A 25528-nucleotide genomic window follows, 5' to 3' on the forward strand; every position below is an offset into this window, starting at 1 on the left:
ACTTGTTTCGCTCAAAAATTTTCTGGTTTGCATTCATTTTTTTTTTTTTTTTTTGTAGTTTTTGCCTTCCTTTCAGTACTGAAAAATTTCACCAACGTCAGATCCGCTTGCTGTGCGAGATGAGGAAAGAGGAAGTATCAGCATTTAGTTTTACAAAAGCTAGAAACACTTTGTAGTTTTAGATAAAAACACAGAAAGTTGGAAAAGAAGCTGCTTGTTGGGTCTGGAAGGTCAGTGAAAGTTTGTGGAATACCAATCTTGGTTTGAATTTGATCATTGAGAGAGCAGACTAGCCAAGAGGAAGTATTTTTGTGTAAATTACGAATTAGATATGTCCGATAATTCAATCAGTGGGTTTGTGAGCCGCAATAAAAAGGCTATTTTGACGGCAGTTGCTGTTTCTGGTGTTGCAGCTGGTGCATACTATAACTACAGGAAGCTACAGCAAGAACAGAAGGGATCTAGCAGTGGTAGTGGTGCAAGCAAAGGGTCCTCGAAGAGTGGGAAGAAGAAGAATAAGAAGAAGAAGAAGGATTCTTCTTCTTCTGGATCTGCTTCTCCATCTGGCGAGAGCAAGAGTTCTGTTCCACCATACCCAGTGAATGCTAAAGGTGAGCCGGACTTATCCAACAGAGAATCTTTTACTCCTGAACAGATCGACAGCTATGCGTTGGCTTTGAAGGACAAGGGTAACGAATTTTTTAAGGCGAAGGATTTCGAGAAGGCGATTGAGTACTACACACTTGCGATCTCTTTGAAGGAGGATCCAGTGTTCTATTCGAACAGATCTGCTGCTTATGTATCGATCAACAACTTTGAGAAGGTTGTTGAGGACACCACTGCTGCATTGAAGCTAAAACCGGACTACTCCAAGTGCTGGTTGAGAAGAGCTAGTGCTTACGAAAACCTGGGCAACTTCTCTGAGGCTATGTTTGATTTGTCTGCGGTCTCTTTGCTTGGTGAATACAGTGGTCAATCCGTGGAACAGCTTCTAGAAAGAAACATGAACAAACAGGCTACCAAGGTATTGGGCGAGAAATTGAAGGAAAACCAAGGTAAAGAGTCTCAACTCCCATCAAACACTTCTTTGGCCTCTTTCTTCGGTATCTTTGACCCAGTCACCACTTTCGATGACTACGATGAAGAAAATGAAGCTGATGTTGTGTTGAAGGACGCTTTGGTTAACTTGTTCAAGAGTCAAACCGGTTGTTACGAAGTTGCTGACGAAAAGTTCACTAAGGCTGCTGAATTGTACAGATCCCAATTGGAAGAATCCCCAGACAACGAAAGTTTGAAGAAGAAGGCTGCTATCGCTCTTGAACACGTTGGTATTTTCAAGTTCTTCAAGAACGACCCAATCACTGCACACATTAACCTAGAAGAATCTTTGTCCTTGCACCCAAGATCGTCTACTTACATTTACATGGCTTTAATCATGGCCGACAAGGGTGAAGCAAACCAATACAAGGAATACTTCGACAAGGCTTTGGAATTGGATCCAAACTGCTCTGCTGTCTACTACCACCGTGGCCAAATGCACTTTGTTGTTGAAAACTTCAAAGAAGCTGGTGCCGACTTCGACAAGGCTAAGGAATTGAACCCAGATAACATTTTCGCTTACATTCAAAGCGCTTGTTTGGCGTACCGTGAAGATAAGTTTGATGACTGTGAAACTTTGTTCAGCGAAGCTAGAAGAAAGTTCCCAACTGCTCCAGAAGTTCCAAACTTCTATGCTGAAATCTTGGCTGCCAAGAACTCTTTGGAAGCTGCTATAAAACAATACGACATTGCCATCAAGCTAGAAGAAGCTCTTCCTGGTATCCACGTTGGTATCGCTCCAATGATTGGTAAGGCTACTGCTTTGTCAAGAAACCCAACTGTTGAAAACTACGTCGAAGCTACCAAGTTGTTTGAAGAAGCTTGTCAAATCGACCCAAGATCTGAACAAGCCAAGATGGGCCTTGCTCAATTGAAGTTGCAACAAGAAGAAATCGACGAAGCAATTCAATTGTTCGAAGATGCTGCTGAATTGTCCAGATCCTTCGAAGAAAAGTTACAAGCTACAACCTTCGCTGAAGCCACCAAGGTTCAAAAGAAGATTAGAGCAGATCCATTTGTCAAAAGCAAGATCGATGAAGCGCTAGCTGCTTACCGTGCCCAAGGCTTGGTTTAAAGATGAATATGATTCCTTTATAAGGAATTCAATATATTTGAGTTAATGAAAGTAAAAGTAAAATATTAAAGTTACCATAAAAAACATAAAAAAAAAATCTATTTCTTTGTTGGAAAATGAGACTATCCTATCTTATGCGAACTTAAGGTCATTGTTTCAGAATGAAATGGTATCCATAGATTTCTTTCTTCCATCCCCTTTTATTATCCCAGTTATTTATGATATCATCAATATTAGTTTGTTTGTTAAACTTGTCTTTCATTATAGGATTGTACATCAAAAGAGGTAATACCATTTTATCACATATTATTCAGATATTGTATCATTTACCAGATATTCCTATTAACTTATAATGATCGATAAAACTTAGGAAAGAAACGGATGGTTAAATTCTTGTTCCATTCGGATGTCGCTAGATATTGAAAACAGCCTTAAGTTCTCAGAACAACTTTTTTGAAAATAGTAAAAAAAAAAGGATTCCAAGAATGAAAATACGAAACAAAAGAGATCTGAAATACTATTGTCTACTCGGTGTTTAGATGTCTCTCCATCTTCCATTGATAGTTTGCTAAAAACAAGTACGTCTTTCTGTATATATATACATATTATCATCAAACTACAATTTTTATCACTATGTACGTTTTGATCGTTTCGAACAAATATTTCGATCTGCCTAAGAATTAGTTACAACTTGAGATGAACACTGTTTTCAAAAGGAGCATTTGTTGAAAGCAAGAGGGTCACTTAGTTTCCAGGTTAAGTGGAACGATAACCTAACAACAAACACCCGCAATGTTCTCCACCATATTCCAGTCGGTACTGAACTTGTCTTCAAAGACAAGCATTATGGGTTCAAGAAGTCCTGTTACATCGTTAATCTTATCCAGAAATCTAATGAAGACACACAAAGGTGCTGCTAAGAGGTGGAGGAAGACTGCTAATAGTTTCAAGAGAGGAAAGGCGGGAAGAAACCATGGTAATGCTGGCTGGAGCAGAAACTCTTTGAAATCTTTATCTGGTAGATCATTGGCAGATGCTTCTCATATACAACGTTTAAAGAGATTACTTCCATATCATTAAGATAGTTCCACACCACGCCATATCATGATTCAGTAAGGTATTGTTCATCTGAGTTCATTTTGAGTTTCCTGTAAATATAAGTATTGGTAATCTAAGATACATAGCGATATAATCACAAAGTGCTAAAAGTCTTTAAGTTACTGTTCAAACAGTATGATGGAAATTATACATGTTATATATATATGAGTAATGGATACATAGCACGAGATTTTCACAATATAATTGTTTTAAGTTTCGGAAATATCATTCTCAATCCAACTACCAGTGGTTAGGTTCTTTTTTAGTTCAACTGTAGGGAAATAGTGATAATTCGTCTTTAAGGAAATCGCAAAGGGTACATCATCAAAAGTCACTAAACGCATTTTACAGTATGAGTTATCTGGAATTTCTTTGACAACCTTTAAGAAGGTATCCAAGTCTGGAGTTTCTTGATCATTAACATGGGTAATGAAGTTGGTAACTTCAATCCCGTATTGTAATGCAAGCGATGAAGTACCACGTGAAACAGTGTAAACTTGACTAGGAATTGATGTCTTCATTTGACGAACCGCGTGGTGTGGAGCTTGCAAAACACAACCAGCAAATACCACTATCCTACTTGTTTCCTCAATCTGAACGGTTCTAATTTTTAAATCCATTATCTTTGCATCTCTTACTATTTTGAAAGAAAGTACAGATTCAATATCAGAATCTTCACTTGAGGCAACAACACCACCTATATCTCTCATTCTCTTTACAAGTTTTCCGTTCACTGATAGAATTATGTCACCAGGTTCAAGTTTCTCTTCTACGGTAGTGTAAGAATTTCTAGTCACGCTAATAAACTGTAGTCTGTTTTTGGATTCTTCTTCCATCTTTCTAATCCATTCATCTGGAACACCACGAATTCTAGCTTGCAACAATGAGATAGAATCGAAACCAGCATCCACAATCGATACCTTAGGCTTTTTACCGGCTTTTAGAATATCAACAACTTCTTTGATGTCGATAACATCCAATCCCATTAGGTAAAGCTTTTCCTTATTACCCATACAAGATAACCAAATGGCTCTAACAGTACCGTCATCGTCTGCTAGAATACCAGATTTACATTTAGTACTGAGACTGGAATCAATAGAAATAACTTCCAAATTTGTTGCTCTGTATCTAGGAATCACGTCGTTTGGAACACTTAAAGAAGAAATGCCATTAACCTTCGTTTTAGAGTTTACCAAAGTATTTGAGTACATGTAACCGATAAAATTAGTTTCATCCCCTCTTTCAAGTCTTTCATCTGCCAAAATAGGTGTGTGAATTGGCGCGTCTACCAAAGCAGGATTGTATTGGACAATGGCATAGTTCTGAGTAGGATGCAAAAAAATTACCTTTGCTGGCACAAGTACGGATTCTGCAAATGAGATGAATGTGTTTAGGCAATCGTGAGGAACGAAACTACGCGAAACAATAACGTAACCCTTCTCTGCATCAATAACTAAACCACAACCACTTGATGGTTCAGGTTCCATAGAGTCCATCGTAATCGCGATCACTGAATGCACTACGCATAAACTGTGTGACATTTTAGCCAATTTTTCGTTTCCATTTATGGGCAAGTCTAGGATTTTCGCCTTTTGAGTTTTGATTGGAACAGGCGGAAGTCTATCAGTAATCTTCTCATAGTCCCAAATACCTGTCTTATCATTTCTAGTGTAGACGCGCAATTCGCTACACCAGTGACGGTCTATATAAACACTTGTAATTCTTTGGGTTTGGACGTCCGTGAGGTTGTGGAATTTCACGATTACTCTACTTTCATCAGGAATGGTTTTCATAACATCAATGAAAACATCAAGTGTTGGAGTTGGTTTATTATCAACTGAATCAATTATCCAACCAGTCTTTTCCTTTGGGTCCAAATCGAAGGACCCAGTGGCGCTGGCTAAGAAAACTCCTCTCACTGGAAGAGCGTAAAATCTTGCCATTTGGTATGAGAGTTCATGGAAGTTCGCTCCACAAACTTCAACATAACGGGAAGGAGTGATGCCATGTAGATCGCCAACAACGCATTTGACAGATACATCTTTTGTTCCTCTTTGTACTGTAATTGTTATCTCGTTTCCAACATTGCTATCAAGAATATCATCGACTTGTATGAATGAACTAATTGGGACATCGTTTATTGAAATCAAAGTATCACCTTCCTGAAGTTTTTGGTATGCTGGTCCTTCTCTCAGTAGAGTTTCTGCGACCAAAAGTCCAGTCTTACCGGGAAACATTTTACGAGCCTCCTTTTCACGTTCTTCACTTAGTCCTAACCTTCTACACTCATCAAAAGGTTTTAGCATCCATTGGGTTTGGATACTACCTCTAGTGATAGGTTTATCCTGACGAATACACTCTAATGCTCTAACAATTCTATCAAGTGGCAAAAAGAAATCTGTGGACGCCTCCGTGGAGCCACCAGCCTGTAGCGCAACTGCATAACCATCTACATTAACAACTGGAGAACCAGATGAACCTCCAGAAGCAGCTGCAGCTGCTTGAATATATTCAGTGTTGAAATCATTGTATGTTAATTCTCCATAATCAGGTGCGTTTCTGTCAACTCTACTGATAAAACCAGCTAGAATACTCAACTTTTCACCAGCATCGTTACCGACAACACGAATCTCAGACCCGACTTTAGCCAAAGATGGCTTGAGTTCCAAAGCCTGTACCTTAATATACTTCAATTTAGCTGGATCAAATTTCAAGAACCCAAAATCATGAACTGGGTCCCGATAAATTGGAATCACATCACACTCTTCATGGTTATCAAAGATTGCATACCCAATAAATGGCCCAGGCCCTACAACGTGTCTGTTGGTCAGTATAATCCCAAGTTTCGCATCGACAACAAACCCAGTTGCCTCAGACACAATCGCCGATTCAGAATCAAAAGGTGCCACTTGAGAAAAGTGAATAGAGACAACCGACTGAACTACTTTAGAAATAGTGTCTTGCCATTTGGCATTGTTGTTAAAAAGGGAGCTTCCCATTTCAATACCGCCTACATTAGGCTCATTATCGCTGTTTTCACTGTTCATACTCTCATCACCATCCTCATCTTGGAGCTTTGCTCTTTTCGCGTCAAATCCATCTACTTCACCAGTGGTTTCAGCCAAATTACGCTTCAGTTCCACTGTCATCCTTGCTGATATGCTTTTCAGATCTTTGATAGATGTTAACAGTGTAATACAGTTTTACAATATGCTATATCCTTCCACTGGACTCATAACCTTTTTATCTCATCTCATCACTTTCATCATCGCCAATTTTTTTTTTTTCAGATGCCATGTAAACTTTTCGTTTTCTTTTTTTCTATATTCTTGAAATTACCTAGAACAGTCCCTAGTGAAAGGCCTTGAACTAGAGTTCTCAAGCATTAAAAGTCTGGTTTATAGGGAACCACCGTCTCTGAGACTGAGGTCCACCATGATTTTACGTTTCCAATTGGCATACTGTTCCTCTGATACGGCTTCGTATTCTTCTTGTAGCATGTTTCCTACTCTAATAGCAATCGCATTACTGAAATCAGAACCGTCGTAATAATCATGCTGGACCCGCAGGTCTCGATACCATTTCTCTCCGTCTATGAGCTCTTTGGTTATTTTAATGGCCTCCATGATGTCTTCGTTGTTACCTGTCCGCATGTGAGCAGCCATCTTTTTCATGAGCTTGATATCGATAGTGGGGTCTTGTGATCTTTGATGGTTGAATACCACAAATGCAGATAAAAGGATGAGCCCGCATACAAGCTGTGTAGGGTACGCTAGATAAGTGGAATGGGAGCTGAACTCACGTATAATAGTGTGTGTAACTTCTGATGGTAGTTCGAACTCATTACAAAGAGTAATGAGTTCTGCAGTAGTGGGTTTGTGATATTTCTTGTAGAGCATGTTCCATTCGTTATATTTACCTCTGCGTTTTCTTGGAGAAGGGGTATCTTTGACTGGGGACTGTCGTTGCGGTGATTGTTTCGTTGGTGACATTGGATCAAAATCTGCCGTGGAACCAAACACATCTCTGACGTTAATAAGGGCAGACTTGTTTTGCGGTGTTGCCAGTAGCGGTAGAGGTAGCGAGCTTTTGTCATCTATAGTATTCTCCGATTCAGTCTCAAAAGTTAATTTCCTTCTAGTAGTCGACCTTTGGTCGCCCTTTGTGGGTGAAAGATCGAACTGCGTTAGGGGCTCGATGCTCTTTGCCTTCCGTTTTCTTGACTTTGTAGGCGTTTCGAATAGCTGTTCTTGCAACGTTTTGGGGTCAATTCCTGTAAACCGAGCATTCTTCACCACACTATTCTTCATAGATGGAGATCTCCCACTCTCGAACCGTACCTCACGTCCTGTATCGTCCTTTAATGGAGAATTGGGCCATATGTTTCGCTTGAAAATTCCCACTAACTTCGTTACCTGATCTGGCGGAAGAGGGATCTTGTCTGTTGTGTACACCAATCCTTCATCATATTTTTCCACAAGCTTTTCGCACGCTATTAAAGCACATATGTGGCATCTAGCTAGTTCTTCAGAGCTCTTTAGCATTACCTTACCCGCAGAAACATTGTATAAAGTCGTTGTTGTCGAAACTAATCTTTTTACATTTGGTTCTTGCCAATCCACTTCTGACTCGTTTTTAGCTCCAAGCAAATCCTTTATACATGTACGCACCTGTTGTGTAGACATTATATTGGGTTATATGCACTTTGGGATTACTCAAGGTCTTCCCTAGGATGATTTCATTACTCATCTCATCGCTATGTCCTAAATCTCAGGATGTTGATGCGATGTGATTTTCTTCATGTTAAAGAAAATGGCAACATCGCGATGCTTTTAAACCAGTGAATATATGTCAGAAGAAGAGAAACTCTGGTGTTTAGTAGAGTATAGCATTGGATAGAGAAGCTCTAGAGTCTGTAAAGAGTACATTATATAAAGATTTGATATGAGTGGATACTACAGGCGTGGTTATTCGCAGTATCATGGTGGTGGTGACCGATACAGGGCGCGATATGAATATGGGCCTCAACATGAATATGAGTACGAATACAGGGAGACCGGTGCTCGTTACGATGGGCCTATGCGTCGAGAAAAGCGTGGAAACTTTACGAATGGGAATTACAGACGCATTCCATCGAAACCAAGGCATGAGAGCACTGCTCCCAAAAATCCTTTTGGGACGCGTCCATTGGTGGCAGCTAAGTATGACAACCCAGAGTTCAATGAAAAGTATCACTACTTTGAAGTGACCGAAAAGAGGCTACGAAACCAACAATCCTTCAATAGCTGGCAAACGGGGAAACTCCCTAAAGATGGGTATCTTGTGACTCTTGAGGGTGCGGAGAAACCACGAGCTGTACTTCATGCGAGGGAGCCCAGTCAAGCAGCGGTTGATCCACGAAAATCTGGTGCAACCGGTGGTAAGAAGTCGTTTAGAAAGCTACGGACAGAGCTTGTGAAGACAGCAAGGGTACCGTATGACTCGTTTTACGTTGGACCAGAACCACCTAGGGAAATTGTTGTGTTCCCATCTTCTGCGAACCAGTTCCCAATATCAGTTGTTTTGGCAGAAACGGTAATCAAGAACTATTTCAAGACGTTTGGAGAGATCTCTCACTTTGAGCAATTCATGGATCCAAATAGTGCTCTACCATTGTACGTGTATTTAATACGGTTTACAGGCCCGGAATCTCAGCCCGATGCCCCCTATAAGGCTGCATATTTAACAGCAGAAAAATTCAAGAACCATCCTTACACAGTGTCAGGTATTAAATTCAATGTATCATTGAACCACAACAAAACTTTGGAATCTATAAAGGAGAAATTCATCAAGCAGAACGCAGCAAGAGTGTCTGAAGTGAAAAAGACTAAAATTGCGGAGTCTCAAAAACAAAATATGAAAAAGCCTCCAGGTACAAAGACAGTGCCTTTGGATCTAACTAAGTTGGTAAACAATAGACCAGTGCTTTTTGTATCTTCGAAAATCACGTTTGTCCATAGGCTCAATCCCGCTGACTTCAAGTACCAGCTTCGTAACTACCATTGGGCCAAAATCATAGACCATTATTCTGGAATATATATTATTTTCCATAACATAGAGAATGCCAAAGCTTGTTTGAAGTACGAATCAGGATCATTACGCTTGACTTCTCGCAAAACAAGAGCACCAGTTACGATAGAATTCCACTTGATTGAGCCAAAGGCAACAACGGATACTCGACAAACGTTCAAACAAGCTAGAGATAACCAACCCAAGAGAATCGAATATGCTACTAAGGAGGACTTATTGAAGGTAGCTACAAGACAAATACTCAAAGATTTGAGGGAAACATTAAAGAGGGATATCTTACGGAGGCTTGTTGGACCAACTATCTTCGAAACACTTAACCCTACTAACTATCCGGAGGTTGTAGAGAAGAAGATGAAGTTGGATGAAGAAAAGAAGAAAAATCGCGAAGAAATACAGAGGAGGAAAACCATTAAATCAGCACCGACAGAATTTGATATTTTCAGTCTCTATGGGCCAGCTTATAAAACAAAAAAACTCAAGAGAGATCGTCCAGTTGATAAGGATGGTTCTAAGGATGGAGCAAAGGATTTGCATTTGAGAAAAAAACAAAAGGTCGAACACTTGTCTCATCTATTGAATGAGGACGTAACTACAAGTGAAGACGCAGCAGACTCACTGACGGCAGCAGAAGAAGCTGAAAGCTCGTCTGAATCATCTGGTTATGAATCAGAAGATGTGCTGTCGGACGAAGCTAAGAAACAGTCATCGGTAGTGACTACTCCTGAGCAAGTTGAATCAACGAACACTGCTACATTGTCGGATGAACGGTCAAAAGCATTGCTGCAGTATGACAGTAAATATAAACCAATAGTTTCAGAATACCCCGTTCCTGTATATCATCCAGAAAACTTTGAACTAGATGGGACTGATAAGTATTCTATTACCATGTTCCAAGAGATATTGAAAGATGATGAAGATATATCTCTATTACAAAATGTTATTCATGAAAGAACAGATGAAAAGACTAGTGATGTATCTCCCTTTTTACCATATACAATGTGGAAGTTATATCAGCAATCGGAACAGCTTGCAGTTGTCCGTAAAACCCAACTCGCATTAAACGAAGGCCAACTTGACTCTACTCTTGTTTCAAAGACAGGAAGTTTCATCGCGGAGGGCTTTAGAAAGATTCCTGATCGTTTGAAAAAATCATACCTCCCTCATCGTCGTAAACTAACCCAGCCTTTAAATACAGTGCATAACCATCAAGAGCTCAACAATACCTTGAATAATGGGTCAGAGTCTGTAACAGAAGAGGTAGAAACAACAGAGCAGGACAACCACAATGCATCCTCACGTCTCAACAGAGCATTCCAAAGACGTTTCCAACAAGATATCGAAGCTCAAAGAGCCGCAATTGGTTCAGAATCTGAGTTATTGTCTCTAAACCAATTGACAAAGAGGAAAAAACCAGTCACATTCGCCAGATCCGCAATTCATAACTGGGGTTTGTATGCTTTAGAACCGATTGCTGCAAAGGAAATGATTATTGAATATGTTGGTGAGTCCATCAGACAACCTGTGGCAGAAATGAGAGAAAAAAGATACATCAAATCTGGTATTGGTTCTAGTTACTTGTTTAGAATCGATGAAAATACAGTTATTGATGCCACAAAGAAAGGTGGGATTGCGAGATTTATCAATCATTGCTGTGAGCCAAGTTGTACAGCAAAAATCATCAAGGTTGGAGGCAGAAAAAGAATCGTCATTTACGCGTTACGTGATATTAGTGCAAATGAGGAATTGACATATGACTACAAATTTGAAAGAGAAACCGACGAAGGCGAAAGGCTACCATGTCTTTGCGGAGCTCCTTCGTGTAAAGGGTTCCTTAACTAAAGCTATCAACTCTTCGTATTGCATTCCGATATTCTTTCTATTTTATCAGTTTTACTTATTCTTATTTCGGTATATATGTGTATATACTTTTTTTTCATATTGATGATCATTTTCCATTAGAAGAGTTTCAGCTGACACCATTGTCAAACTATGAAGATATCGGCAGATATAGCATCCAAACGTGCCAAGGGATCCTGATGCTCAGGCGAGCTGCAATTTTACTCTCTGGTCGACAGCGGCCTAACCTTCTGCGACATTATTCGACGGCTAAAATACCGAAGGTAGAAAAGCTAAGCATTTCATTATTGAACGATGCTCCCATTATAGAGACATCTTCTCTACCGAGTGAAACAAAGCGAAGAACAAAGAAACATGATCGCGGTGGTATGGAAACGAAGAATTCCCTTCCACCAGCCTTGAAATACGTTCGTGATGTTATGGATAAGTATGAAGGTCATGTGGTTATTACACAGATCGGATCATTCTATGAATTATACTTTGAGCATGCAACAAATTATGCGCCTAAGTTGAATATCACCCTAACGAGCAAAGAAACAACCAATGGTAGGGTACCGTTTGCCGGGTTTCCAGTTAATCAGCTGAACAGACATTTGAAAGTTCTCGTTAAAAAGCATGGTTTAAGCGTTGCAGTATGCGATCAATTCAAAACGAAATCATCAATAACTAATGAAGGAAACCTTTTCTCCCGAAGAGTCACTAGAATAGTTACTCCTGGAACATTTATAGATGAAGCTTGTGAAAATTTCCAAGAAAATCAGTTCTTATTAACGATAGATTTTCCCGAGAACGCATTGAAGAGGTCTGCTGATCTTAACACACCTGTAGGGCTCTGTTGGTGCGATATTTCAACTGGAGAAATATTCGTACAGCAGTCTTATTTAAAGGATTTAGCCTCTTCAATCACCAGGATTAAGCCAATGGAAATCTTGCTCGATGAAGATTTATTACAGTTTGATTTAACTAGCGGTGAATGGTATTCAGAATTGATTGAACTGAAGAAATACTTCGTCAAGTACCAAAAGATGCCTTCAAAACATAGAACAATTCAATCATTCGAAAAACTATTTGCTAACAACTATGATGATCTAGGAATTGTTCTTAGTACATTTACGCAAAAAGAAATCGCAGCTTTCAGAAACCTTTTGTTGTACATTGAAGAACACCTTCCAGATATGAACACAAATTTAGAACTTCCTCAAAAGCAACTTATTACCGATATTATGCAGATTGACTCTAGAACAAGTGTAGCATTAGAGCTTCACTCCACTATGCGAGAACATCATAAGAAGGGATCTTTGCTTTCTACTATACGAAGAACAGTTACAACGTCAGGTACAAGACTGTTAACGCAATGGTTATCCGCCCCATCTATGGATATAAAAGAAATCAAAAAAAGACAAGCATTAGTTGAATTCTTCAAAAATAACATCTCTTCCACAGATATTTTGATTCGTTATCTAAAGGAAACATCTGATATGTCTAGAATACTACAAAGATTTTCGTTCGGTCGGGGTGACTCGCTTGAATTGATCCAGCTCTCCAAATCCTTACAAAAATGTAACGAAATAGCTACATTTCTCCAACAGAATATGGAACACTCTTCTAAAACCACTGAAAAAGTGATTCAGAACATTTCCAAAGAGTTAATCTTTAAAGATTCAATTGTTGACAAAGTTTTATCTGCTATAAATGAGGATTCATTAATAAAACAAAGGAACGATAAGTACGAGGAAGGAAGCATTAAAAATATACAAGCTGATGTTGAAGAATCAGAAAAACCGCTACAAGATGAAACATGGATATTGTTACCTAATGCTTCAAAAAAGTTGCAAAAATATCATACAAATTATAGAGAGCTCCTAAAAGAAAAGGATAAGTTATTGGATTGGTACAAAGACTGGTTTACAACCCGGTTCAAGTTAAAGAATGTAAATCTCAAGCAGAAAAACTCCGGAGAATTCTGTATACATATTAGTGGAGGGCCTGCTAACTTGGCAGAACTAGATAAATACGTCGATGAACAAAACCAAAAGTTGGGCGTTGGCGAAAAATTTCATATTATTCAACGGTCAAAACAAACAAGATGGATCACACATGATAAATGGGAATCGTTATCACAACAGATTGAGGCAATATATCTTTTAATAAAAACAGAAGAAGAACGAACTATCAAAAGATTCCAAAAGGAATACATAGACTTAAGCTCCCAAATCAGAAGGCTTTCTCAAACCCTTGATTATATTGATGTACTATCTTCCTTTGCTAAATTAGCAATTGAACAACGATTAGTCCAACCAAAGATTACACAAGGCACCGATCTTGATATCAAAAATGGTAGACATTTAGTTGTCGAATCAGGGATGGCTCAAAGCTCCTTAGAGTCATTTACTCCAAATGATTGTCGTATTAGTTCCGGTGAACTCTGGGTTATAACAGGCCCTAATATGGGAGGTAAATCAACCTTCTTGAGACAAAATGCGATTATAGTAATTTTAGCGCAAATTGGATCTTATGTTCCTTGTGAGTCTGCAGTAATCGGACTTGTAGACAAAATATTTAGTAGGGTTGGATCTGCTGATGATCTCTATAATGAGATGAGTACATTTATGGTAGAGATGATTGAAACAAGCTATATCCTCAAAGGAGCTTCAGAACGGTCATTGGCAATATTAGATGAAATAGGTAGAGGCACTAGCAGAACAGAAGGTGTTGCGGTTGCTTACGCTACTTTGAAATATCTTGTAGAAAAAAACAAATGCCGTGCTCTCTTTGCCACGCACTTTGGTTCAGAACTTTCGGATACTATTAAGAAAACTGTTGATAGTAAATTCATCGACAGTGTGTCCTTTTACAAGACAGGGATCATTGGAGATGATACCAACTTTTTCTACGACCACAAATTGAAGCCAGGTGTGTGCTATATATCTGATGCAGTGAAAGTGGCGAAGCTGGCAGGCTTCCCAAAGGAAGCTTTGGAAATTGCCTCCGAAGTCTTAAAGCAGAGCTAAACGTATAATTAATATATATAAATGCAATATTTAATAGCTTTAATGACCAAATCGATACAAATCAAGTGGGGGCATTTGTTCTCTCCGTTTTGAATTTTTTTTAAAGTAACATGCTATTGATTACCATTGTAGTATTGTCCTGTTTGGTGTCCCTGATTATTGTTTTGCGGGTATTGAGTTTGCCCATTATTCGATGTTTGAGGGTAATTTGGGAATGCAGGTGGTTGTTGGGGGAAACCTTGTTGGAATTGTTGAGGCTGGAAACCCATTTGCTGGGGGAAACCTTGCTGGAATTGTTGACCGGGATATGGGTACATATTGAATGGTTGTTGTGGTTGCTGTGGTTGCTGTTGAGGAATGGGGTGCCCTTGGAAACCTTGTAATGGAGGTTGGTATAACCCCATATTAGGGAATTGTTGGTGACCCATATAACCCATTGGAGGAGGTGGGAATTGTGGATTGAACATTTGAGGGAAGTTTGGAGGGAATTGCATTGGATTAGCGGGTACAGGGGGTTCAGAGTGAGGTCTCTGGTTTCTCTGCCTTTTGTTGGGGATATTGCTTCCGTTATTCCCATTATTATTGTCGTAGCCGTTGTTTCTGTTGTTTCTTGGTTTGTACGTGACAGTAGTCTTACTACTTGAAGGAATTGGATCTCTTAGTTTAGATTGATTATGTTCCGAAGATTTTTTACTTTCATCAGTAGCCTCTGAGCCATCATTTTTCCGTTTCTTAGCCAACTTCTTCTTTCTCTTGAATTCCATTTCCTTCTCGTCGTCCGAGAACTCTTGTTCATGTTCTGGTAACTCTTCGTCGAAGCCATTGGAAGCATCAGTACCCTTGATCTGTTTTAGTTCGAAAGTATCCACCCAACGGGCTTCCGGTACTACGTAGTATATTTTCTCGCCGACCTTTGGTTTCAAATCCGTAAACCTTTGCAAACTCTTTTCGTTATTTCTATCAAACGTTACTCTATAAAGAGGGGCCTGTAGAGGACCAAATACTTCGCATAGCGGGCCAACAAGCGTTTTATCCTGTAGACATAGAATGCTTCCCTCCTTGAGGACTCTCTGTTCTCCGGAAAGGGTAGCTGAGATGATGATATTTCCTTCGAAGGCGGATTTTATGACTCCGATTTCGTTAATAGTGGCCTTTTCATCAATAGTGAAGTCTTCTGGGAGCGCAGGCACTGGTTCTTCTGCTATTTCGTGAACAGATCTAATGGGTCCTGAGGCCGTTGGTTCTTCATCTTCTCCCTCGATCTCAACCTCAACTGCGTCTTTGCTGTCTGAGTCTGAGTCTGAGTCTGAGTCTGAATCTGAATCCGAATCCGAATCCGAATCCGACTCTGAACTTGAACCTGAACTTGAACCTGAATCCGAGTCTGAAGAAGAAGAATTAGAACTACTATTCGAGGAACCATTTGATTCGTTTCCTGGAGCAGAGCTTGAACCTTCACCAGAACCTACCTTGGCTTCTGCATCCTTCTCAGCGTCGTCACCAGTTTCCTTTACGTCCTGCACAGGAATTGTCTGCTCATTTTGCGCTGCATTTTCGTCCTTCAAAGCCTGTTCGAACAAGTCGACCTCTTCTCTGCTATCACTCATCCTAACTCTTGGGTTTCGATCCACAGATATCTCGATGCATCCTACCCTACACCGTATAACACTTAACTTCACTCTACCTCATCGCAGCTCATCGCTTCGAATCTTTTCAGCTACCAAACCTTAGGCTCCATGTAAACACCCAGACACCTTTTCACATTTCTTTTCCTCTGCCTTTTCGTTTTCTGTCTCTCTTGTCTCTTGTCTCTTGTCTCTCTCCTGTCCCATATCTCAAGTCACATGACATATATACATTTTGTCCCGCCCCCCCCTCCATGTCCCTGACCAAAAACCTTGCCTTCTGTCCTCTGCCCTTTGCCCACCATATCTCCCCATTTCTCCACTCCTGAACCATCTCTCTACTCGACTCTACTCGACTCTACTCGCCTCTACTCGCCTCCTTCATGCCACATGTCTGGCACACTTCACCTCGCTCACGCTTGTACAAGCTTGCACAAGCCCTTGTCTGTCTCTCTCTTCTTGGCATTCATTCATTTGCGTGACATTCATTACCTGATGTCGTATGCTTTTGCTGTACCCCTGTGGGGAGAGGGGACACTGAAGGGCTGGCTGCAATTACCTATTCGGGATAATTATTCGACCGGCGCCCATTTCCAGAGCGTTCTGGATGTGGTGTACGGGTGTTTTATTCAATCGGAATTGTTTTTTGTGTCACATGACCACAGAAAAGCAACCAAAACCAGATTAACGGTCCAATTTAATAAGCGTTTAGTCAAGGTTAGGCCATCTCAGAGTTTGCAACGAAGTTGAAAGGAGGATTGGTGCGAGTACATTGCCTATTTCAGCGTTGTAGATGGGTTTAATGCGATCTCTCCTCAGTGGCTAGGCGAGGCTAGGTATTGGTGTGATAGAACTTGTGTCATATCATTGTCATTGTTGTTATTATTATTATTATTATTATATTACGTTGTGGTACTTAAGAGAGTACTGGTATTGCGCAAAGAAAGATGGATCCTGTTTATTCTGGGACTCCAGAGTTGGACTCCAGCATATCAGCGAGTGAGATATCTAATATTAGCACGGATCCACAACAGCTTCTCCCACGAAGCACTCGATCTATGCTTGAAGAGTCGAATAATAGAAGAAGGATGTCTGAGGTTTCTAGTATTAAGACTTCAGACACTACGGTGTCTGCTACGGCATCGGCATTGTCCAGAAATGTGACCAGAACGATTTCAGCGATTAAGAAGGCAGTTGAGGATGATAATAAGCAGAGTGAGGTGAATGAGAACGATTTAAATAAGCTTTTGGAGAGAAACTTTGACGTGGATGATGCACTTCGATTGACAGAAACAGCGCAGCAGCAGCAAGCAGACTCGATGTATCAGAAATATACGGTTCCCTTGGTGAAAAAGAACACTTCTATCAAGTCGTCGTGGTCTGAGGATATGAGTGAGAGTGACGCGGATCACCATCACCACACAGTCGCAAATGGGCCCGTTGAAGTGACAGGCGAAGATGAGAATGGGGCTACTTTGAATAAAGTCTTCACCAATAAAGAAACAAACACTTTGGATCTCCCTCCAGATGGAGGCTATGGGTGGGTTTGTTGTCTATGTGTGACTCTGGTGATGTTCTCCACTTGGGGGTCAAATTCTGCATTTGGTGTGTTTTTGGCATACTACTTGAACAACTCCACTTTTGCAGGCGCATCGAAGTACGATTATGCTTTGATTGCCGGTATGACTGTGTTTTTCGGTCAAGGTCTTCCACCTTTCGTATTGTTACTAATGCGTATCTTCGGTTTGAAACCTGTGATGTTCTTTGGCATCGTTGTGATGTGTCTTGGTTTCGTGCTAGCAAGTTATTCAGTTTCATTATGGCAATTATACCTGACACAAGGTTTCCTCAGTGGTGTAGGTATATCATTTATCTTTGCCCCAGCAACCACGGTGTTACCAGGTTGGTTCTTGAAGAAAAGATCCTTCGCAATGGGTCTTTCATTGGTCGGAACAGGCGCAGGGGGTGTCACTTATTCTTTATCCGTCCATAAGATGCTAGATAATACGGGAAACCAAAAGCTCGCGTTAAGAATTCTCGCTATTACATGTACTGTTACATGCGTCGTTGCAACTATTCTTATTCGCCAACGGGTCCCTATCAAACCTACGGGTATCAGAAATTGGAAAGCAAATAAGCAACTTTTCAAGGATATGTTTTCAGGGAAGATTGTACGTAAATGGACTGTCCAACTCATTGCAGTATGGTTTACTTTCGCTTTATTCGGTTACAATTTAATGATTTTTACTTTATCTCCATATGCAGTCGCTTCGGGGCTCACTGCTCAGCAAGGTTCATCTTTGACCGCAATTTTGAATGGTGCACAGAGTGTTGGCAGACCTTTAATTGGTTACTCAGGTGACAGATTCGGAAGAACAAATGTCACGGTGTTTTTGACCTTATTGTTGAGTATCTTCATGTTTGGTTTCTGGATCCCTGCTGGTACCTATTCATCATTAATCGGCTTCTCCATTTGTGTCGGTTTGTGCGTTGGTGTAGCAAACGTTATGAATACAGTTTTGGTTGCCGATATAGTGGGGCCAACAGAATTCTTACCTTGTTGGGGTTATATTAATCTTGTAGGTTCGCCTTTCATGCTTGTTTGTGAAGTGATAGCTCAAGCTTTGACAGTTTCCGGCTCTGGAGAGCCTTATTTGCATACCCAAATATTCGCTGGTTGTTGTTTTACAGCTGCTTTATTCCTTGTTTTATGCTTGCGTGAGGTGACCGTCAAACTTAGAATCGAAGAGCGTCGGATCGCTAATAACAAAAGATTGGAAGAATATGACCATACTGATGAAGATGACATAGACAATCAACTACTAATAGAGAGAAAATTAAAGTATGACTATTTACTAGGACCTGGCATAAAAAAGTATTTTGCAAGGATGTTCTACCCAATGAAGGTATGAGAAGCCTTTACAACAGTAGTATTTTTATTTTCTCCTTTTTTGTTATCCATTTCCATTTTCCTCTGCATTAATATCTTTCAATGAAGAACTCTACTTAACTTATTTAATTCAGTGCTTTGATCCGATTTCAAATCCTTGATGTAAGCATTGCATTCATTTTCAAAATCCTTCCACTGTTCGATTAATTTTTTTGATACAGTATTAAATCTTCCAATAGAATCGTACAGATGTTGGTTGGGGTCTAAGTTCAACTGAATGCAGATCTCATGAAGTATATTGTTTAATTCAGAGTAGTTTCTTATGTAATCGTAACTCATATCCATTAATAAAACCAAAGAAGTCGGATATAATTGATTAGTATATGTTCCGATAGCAGCACCTGTTCCAGAGTATAACAAGGGATGTTGTAATATATTAGCTAAAAATGTAGAATGGATTCTTTGAAGATCTTCAATATCATAGGAAGAGATATCATTCATATCATCGGCGGTTATCTCCTTTAAACTCTTAAGGTATCGCAGATCTGGCTTTAGAATGCCGCTTGAAACCTTGACTCCATTTTTAAGCACTTTTACTTTCATTGACTTTATATTATCTGATTCCTTTTGATGAAGATTGGTGATCAACTGACTGTATTCCTTATCGATAATATTCTCAAAGCAGTAAATTTCTATTTTCTTCGTGAACGATTGAATTTGATTCTTCAAGACGTTAATCATCGACATTCTATTTAGCAAATCTTTCAAAAATGGGAGCCTAGAATTCAATTTGCGGAATAGTTTCATTAAAGATGAATTCCTTTGCCATTCTTGCTCGTAAAGGTATCCATTTCTTTTAATTCTCCACAAAAAGTTGAAAATTCTCAGATACTCTCGTCTACTCCCATGTTGGTTAATATTAATCACACTTGAGAGCGGTTGGTCGATAAGATAATCTAAAGTAAAAACATCCCAACCCGAGGATCCGTGTGCAAGCTCCAATAATCTTGCATCAAGACGATTTATTAAGGTATTGTGATCAGACTTATTTAATCTATTGCGCATAGATGACTGTTGAACAGCAACCTGTAAACATCTGGTAAGATAATGACTCTCTAACAGTTGTGAAGGTTGGTTAAAAAGGCTTTTTGAGCTTTGGATTATAGCATATATGAAGTCACTTTTTCCCATCAAAAGAATATCCTTCAAGAGTTCGATGGTCTCAAAATAGTAGAATTTTGATTTTAAAACTTCATTTACACGAACATTAATTTCCTCATATTGTTGGTTGATGATATCAATAAACCTTTGATCAATTGTGGATAAATCAAGGAGTTGATATTGAACAGCATATTTGTTGGAGAGATTTCCAACCCACTCTAATTCATTGCAGTATATTTCTAAGAAACGTAAAGATTTTCCAATGATATAAATTTTCCGGGCGCACGATGACGGAATAAATGTTGGTATCTTTTCCCGTATAAATGTAAAATCGAGCTCTTCCGTTGACTTGGTTTTTTGAACAAAGAAATCCGAGTTATCTGCATCAAGTCTTCCACTGAGAACCCAATTACAAAGTTTCTCAAAATAGGACTGTGACAGGTAAGCAAAAGCATCTGATGAGAATTTTTCCAAAATTGGATCGCCATTTCTCTTTTGACTTTGGAATATTGTTAGAAGTTGCTCCCCTCGAAGTTTGTCTAGTAATTCAACATATGAAAGACATGTTCTCAATTTTAATATTTCCGGGCAGATATGTTGATACACAAAGCAGAGAGGATCATTGGGATGTAAGTGTGAAGAAAATTTGTTTACGAAAAGGTTATATTCTCTCAATCTGCTTTCAATGAATGTTAGGAAAGAAACCTTTAGCGTTCCTGAGACTGCACTTTTTTTTAAAAGTTCTACTTTAATCCTAAGGTTCAAATAAAGTAGACCTGCCTCTATTATATTGTGTAGTTGCTGACTTTCTCCATTAGGTATATTGCTGGGTATGTAATAAGTTTTATCTTTAAGCTCGAATAAGGTTGAAGGAGTCCCTAGTAATAAATAGGGTATACTCTGTATAATATCAGTTTTCGGTACCATTGTACTGAAATATGGATCAGATAAGCTTTTCAAAGTTGTATCCGAAGAGGTTGCTTGCCAAACGTTTCCTCCATATGACATGATAGACCTCCGATCAGAAATTTTTTCGAAGTTTTCAAACGATTCTGCATACACACTACCATTTGATTTCCTTTGTGAACTCATTATATCAGGCCTTAAAAAGACACCCTCACGTTCATCGCTTTGGTAGCTCTTGTCAATCAATGATAGACATTGCATTAAATACTTTTCTTTCTCTTCTGGGGAAGAGAGCTGGCACATAATACCAGCAAACATTTCAAGATGTTTCCAGCTTTCAATATCATTAGAATTTCTTATCAGAAGCTTTCTATAATATTCCAAAACTTTACTCACACTATCCTTGGAAGATGTCTTAATAGAATAATAAAGATCTTGAATCAACTGTTTCGAATGATTCTCATCAATTGATGACGGGATCATGTGCAAAACACATGTTCTGAAGTTCGGTTCCATAATCCGTACGTTTTCGCCTATCTGATGCCCATTTGGTTCCATATTTCATATCTCATCTTCTCTATGGGCGAGACGCGTTGTTTATTTCTCTGCATATATATTCACAAAACAAATCACCTTGGAGTTTTTAAGATTTATTATTGTAGGGAAAAACAAAAGATGTAAATATCACGTGATTTACTATAGTATACAATGCATATACATATTTTAATTTACATTTACCGTACATACCAAGCACCATTGTAAGTCTCCAGGAATCAAATAATGTTTGGTATGTTGCGGTAAACTATCAATAAGGCGCAGAAATTAGTTCAGCTTCCCGAGAAAAGAATGAATTTGACGTTCTATCGTCGTATCCGCAATCCTTCATGGATTTTTTATAGTGGTAAAAGTTATAAAATTGTAACATGGCTCTCAACGCTATTTCTTGGCCGTAAGCATCGTTGATCTCACCAGTTATATCTTTTCCAGTAATCCAATTCTCTGTTAGTGAGAGTTTTTCATGTAAGAATACCCCAGACACTAAATCCATATGGTCAGCTCGCCATCTCTTGTTTTTGAATGGGGCAAGCTCGTGGACAATTTTTAAAATTGGGTGATAAATGTCCAGATTGAAAACGTAGTATAGAGATTTAAAGATTCCGCTAATATTCAGAGGTAAGTCTTTGAGTCTCTGCGTTTTTTTTCCTGTGATTTTTGATAAGATCCTTAAAATATAAACCTCAGAGTTTAGCATTCTAATGTTCAAATTTTTGTTCTGTTCCCCAGATATTGAAATTTCCAGGGTATCTTTATATTGTATGTTGAACAAAGAGCATTCGCTCCAAAAAGAGTGAGTTGGTTGTAAATGTTTATTGAATATTTTGTTTTGGTACTCTTCTGTGAATTTGTAGAGAGCGTTCACTCCAGTAATGATAAACTTAGAGTCATAAATCAAAGAACAAAGATACTCAAACTTCAGGCAGTGGCTTAGTTTAAACCATTTTAGAAGCAAAAATAAAATTGCACAGCTAGATTCCATGGCTATTTCCTTCGACCTTATCAATTCCAACTGTGGTTGAAGTTCATTGATTTCTTCTTCTGTGTAATCTTTTTCGAAGTGTACCTTATTAGATGCACATGTTTCGATTGTTTCCAAAAGCACATATACTAAAGATGAAAACAAGGGTAAGGCATCTGCGTAGTATTTTTCGATTCGTTTCATTGTGCTTGCTTCTTGTGTGTGGATAAGACTGTAGTCAAATGGATCATTTTGCAATCCAGAATCATTATTACACCAACCTCTTTCTTGGATCATAAACAATTCTCTTTCATGCCATAGTTGTTTAGTTGATAATTTGATATGCACAGATTTGGACAAAATTTCAATTGCCTCCTGCATACTAAAAGGTAAAACTGTTTCATCCACAGCTATATCTAGTTTGTGGCTAAGTTCATCCATAACTCCATTATCATAATCTCCTGAAGATGGGTAAAAAGTTGGAAAGGATAAGTTAGCTTGGAACGACTTCCTTGTCTTCATGCCATTCAAGGCCGTTGGAGATGCTGGTGGAGAAGGTGCGGGTGTAGATATATGTACCTGTGGCTCACCTAATGACTGATTTGAGGTTGAACGAGAGCGAGGCCTTGGAATTTCTAAAAACTGTGAAAGTGAGTTTGGATTATCCATTATTTCTGGACAATCACCTTTTGGAATATTAGAAGAAGGATATCTCGAAGTAATATCTTCGCGAAATGCAATATACTCTAGTGGGGAAACAGAGAGATTACAAGAATTTGGGTCTTTCTTTTTGATTCCATGGTGCTTCTTTACAAACTCTTTGGTATCATCGTAATAGCTCTCATCTCCAAATTGTAATAGTATCAACTTATGAAGCAAAATTATTATGTTCCTGATTCTCATCGAGAGTCTACTCTTCCACCTCCAATGGTCGATATACTTTGTTAGAAAGAGCATTAAATCTGCTTCTTCAATGCTATTAATGAAATTCTCAACAACTTTTGCTTGCTTCTTTCTTTGATCGATCCCAATATTAATCATGAAAAATAATATAGATCCCGAGTAAAACAACAAAGCGTTATACTGTTGTAAATTGGAGTTTTTTGTTCTGCAACAATCAGCATGCTTCTTGAAGCACTCCAGTAAAATCTTCGAGATGGGCATTAGTAATGTGTTATTCCTTCGTAGGATATCCAAATGGTGAAAGTAGCTTGAAGTTTCTTGGAATGTTCCAAAACTTATATATGCAAGTGAAAGCAGACTACGAATATCCATAGAGTTAATTTCCAACTTAGCACCAAGCTCTTTGACGACATTTTTAGCATAGCTATATTCTTCAACAAACTTTTTAGTATCATATGATTTTTGGAAGCATACCATTGTTGATTTCAAGGAACCATAATCTTTCTGAATAAACCATCCAGATAGTTCATGATATAGGGAATAGAAATCAGAGATCTCCCAGTCTAAAGTTGGTTTTGTAAATGAGTGTGATGAAGTTCCTCTTTCAATCTCTTCTGCCTTTTGTTGTAGTAACTTCTTAAGTGCATCATCTACCGGTAGATTGTTATCCTCCTCATTATTCATATCATCTGATGTTATAATTTTGTCCGAATCTGTTGATTCACTTTTAGGACTGTACTGTTGTTTTGGAGAGCCAGTTCCATTATAAGGTTCATGACTATGAAAGTAGTCTTTTAGACTTCCTGAACTAGAGCTCGGGGAGATTGGGCCGTCAATCTCGTCAACATTAGCAAATTCTGAATCTTCTTCTTCCTCACTTCCGCTAGCATCGTCCAGAAGATCTGTGGGTTCATTGTTATTATTGTTACTACTATTACCGTTATTATTATCAATATCATTGTTTGGAGAGTCTCCAAAGTGTCTTTCACCATTAATTTCATGATGTAGCTCGTTTGAATCAGCCAGATGCAATTTTTTACTCAATAGATTGTCCAACTCATGAAACAATGCTGCATCGGCCGAAAAGTTTTGATGGTCACTCGATGGCTGTTTTGTAAACGCAGATCGTGTTTGGGATTTGTTCCTTAAATCTTTTGAAGATAAAGACTTCAAAAGTGGTGACCGCGATCGCTGAGAGTCTGGCATATTACACAGTGTTTGTGCTTCCCTTATTGTCACCACAAATGCTAGCGCTTCTGATTCGATTTGTAAATTCTCTTAAAATCCTTGCGAACACAAACCAATTACTACTGTAATTTATTATTATGCACCTATATTAGTGTCTTTTCTATGGCAGGACTGCGAGCATCTATCTAAAGGGTAAGTTGTGCATGTCCAGAAACACTTTCTGATGTATTAAAACCTAATAATGTATTGTTACGGTGAAATTAGGTTTTTGGATTTTGAGTAACCAAAGGAAAGAAAGAACCTTTTTCTATAGAAAATTCAGAAAATTTAATATGGAAAAGAACTTCGAAATAAAGAACTCTATATATCGGATGGTTGATTGGATTTGATATTCACGTGGAAAAAGGGTGAGAAAAGCACTAGTTTCGTGAAGTATTCCTGAGCAATTAGATGAGTATTTCCTTGGAAAATATTTTAGGTCTTAAAGTGAAGATTACAAATGTTTTGGACAATGTAACTCAAGGGAAAGTGTATTCTTTCAACTCAAGTAATAACACTATAACCCTTATAGTCAGCCGGAAGAACAAAACGCATACATTTAAAATCATAAAGACATCTTTCATCAAGCATTTGGAGTTGGTTGGGGAGAAGCATAACCCGTCTAGTTTCAAGAAAGATCAAATTAAGCCATCATATGTGAACATCGATCGTGTTCAAAACAGATTGCATCATTCTATAGAGGAAGCCAAGAGTAAAGAGAAACTAATTGGCAAAAACGTTACATATGAGGGTCAATTCATATTTGATTTGATTAATAAGACGATATCAGACACTAGATGGAAGGGCAAATCCATAATTGTATTGGATGAATTGGAAATTGCACCACCATATCAGATTAAAAATGTGAAGCCAGTACCAGGAAAAAAGGACGTCAAGTCAAAAGACCTGATAGAGAAGATTGTCCACACAGCTTGGAACAGACTTGAGAATGAAAGAAAAGGTGGATAATGTTAATGAAAGTAGTACCTGTACAGTTTACAGTCTTATTTATTTACACAGAAGTAAAAATGATCAAGAATTAATAGTCTGCCCTTCCATATCTTTATAATCAAATGTTTAACGTAACAAACA

General features: G+C 38.7%; 11 protein-coding genes across 11 annotated transcripts; 6 read left to right on the top strand and 5 right to left on the bottom strand.

Moving 5' to 3' along the window:
- Nucleotides 1-331: 331 nt before the first annotated feature.
- TOM70 (protein channel TOM70) lies at nucleotides 332-2173 on the top strand (the record flags this gene model as incomplete). Its single annotated transcript, XM_022820907.1, has 1 exon — nucleotides 332-2173. The coding sequence occupies one exon, from the start codon at nucleotides 332-334 to the stop codon at nucleotides 2171-2173; it is 1842 nt and encodes a 613-aa protein (XP_022677323.1).
- Nucleotides 2174-3019: 846 nt separating this feature from the next.
- Nucleotides 3020-3253, top strand: MRP35 (mitochondrial 54S ribosomal protein bL35m; the record flags this gene model as incomplete). The annotated part of the gene is made up of 1 exon (XM_022820908.1): nucleotides 3020-3253. One exon carries the CDS (start codon nucleotides 3020-3022, stop codon nucleotides 3251-3253), a length of 234 nt encoding a protein of 77 aa, XP_022677324.1.
- Nucleotides 3254-3480: 227 nt separating this feature from the next.
- On the bottom strand, nucleotides 3481-6420 carry NMA111 (Nma111p; the record flags this gene model as incomplete). Its single annotated transcript, XM_022820909.1, has 1 exon — nucleotides 3481-6420. The coding sequence occupies one exon, from the start codon at nucleotides 6418-6420 to the stop codon at nucleotides 3481-3483; it is 2940 nt and encodes a 979-aa protein (XP_022677325.1).
- Nucleotides 6421-6669: 249 nt separating this feature from the next.
- On the bottom strand, nucleotides 6670-7956 carry ORC6 (origin recognition complex subunit 6; the record flags this gene model as incomplete). Its single annotated transcript, XM_022820910.1, has 1 exon — nucleotides 6670-7956. One exon carries the CDS (start codon nucleotides 7954-7956, stop codon nucleotides 6670-6672), a length of 1287 nt encoding a protein of 428 aa, XP_022677326.1.
- A 259-nt stretch (nucleotides 7957-8215) lies between these two features.
- Nucleotides 8216-11179, top strand: SET1 (histone methyltransferase SET1; the record flags this gene model as incomplete). Its single annotated transcript, XM_022820911.1, has 1 exon — nucleotides 8216-11179. One exon carries the CDS (start codon nucleotides 8216-8218, stop codon nucleotides 11177-11179), a length of 2964 nt encoding a protein of 987 aa, XP_022677327.1.
- A 197-nt stretch (nucleotides 11180-11376) lies between these two features.
- Nucleotides 11377-14208, top strand: MSH1 (mismatch repair ATPase MSH1; the record flags this gene model as incomplete). Its single annotated transcript, XM_022820912.1, has 1 exon — nucleotides 11377-14208. The coding sequence occupies one exon, from the start codon at nucleotides 11377-11379 to the stop codon at nucleotides 14206-14208; it is 2832 nt and encodes a 943-aa protein (XP_022677328.1).
- Nucleotides 14209-14321: 113 nt separating this feature from the next.
- Nucleotides 14322-15815, bottom strand: NAF1 (RNA-binding snoRNP assembly protein; the record flags this gene model as incomplete). Its single annotated transcript, XM_022820913.1, has 1 exon — nucleotides 14322-15815. The coding sequence occupies one exon, from the start codon at nucleotides 15813-15815 to the stop codon at nucleotides 14322-14324; it is 1494 nt and encodes a 497-aa protein (XP_022677329.1).
- A 965-nt stretch (nucleotides 15816-16780) lies between these two features.
- Nucleotides 16781-18745, top strand: ESBP6 (Esbp6p; the record flags this gene model as incomplete). Its single annotated transcript, XM_022820914.1, has 1 exon — nucleotides 16781-18745. The coding sequence occupies one exon, from the start codon at nucleotides 16781-16783 to the stop codon at nucleotides 18743-18745; it is 1965 nt and encodes a 654-aa protein (XP_022677330.1).
- Nucleotides 18746-18822: 77 nt separating this feature from the next.
- On the bottom strand, nucleotides 18823-21348 carry SPC98 (Spc98p; the record flags this gene model as incomplete). Its single annotated transcript, XM_022820915.1, has 1 exon — nucleotides 18823-21348. The coding sequence occupies one exon, from the start codon at nucleotides 21346-21348 to the stop codon at nucleotides 18823-18825; it is 2526 nt and encodes an 841-aa protein (XP_022677331.1).
- Nucleotides 21349-21595: 247 nt separating this feature from the next.
- Nucleotides 21596-24415, bottom strand: FAR11 (Far11p; the record flags this gene model as incomplete). The annotated part of the gene is made up of 1 exon (XM_022820916.1): nucleotides 21596-24415. One exon carries the CDS (start codon nucleotides 24413-24415, stop codon nucleotides 21596-21598), a length of 2820 nt encoding a protein of 939 aa, XP_022677332.1.
- A 432-nt stretch (nucleotides 24416-24847) lies between these two features.
- On the top strand, nucleotides 24848-25405 carry LSM12 (Lsm12p; the record flags this gene model as incomplete). The annotated part of the gene is made up of 1 exon (XM_022820919.1): nucleotides 24848-25405. One exon carries the CDS (start codon nucleotides 24848-24850, stop codon nucleotides 25403-25405), a length of 558 nt encoding a protein of 185 aa, XP_022677333.1.
- Nucleotides 25406-25528: the final 123 nt, after the last annotated feature.

The sequence above is a fragment of the Kluyveromyces marxianus genome, chromosome 6 (genome assembly GCF_001417885.1).
Source record: "Kluyveromyces marxianus DMKU3-1042 DNA, complete genome, chromosome 6".
Classification (NCBI taxonomy): domain Eukaryota; kingdom Fungi; phylum Ascomycota; class Saccharomycetes; order Saccharomycetales; family Saccharomycetaceae; genus Kluyveromyces; species Kluyveromyces marxianus.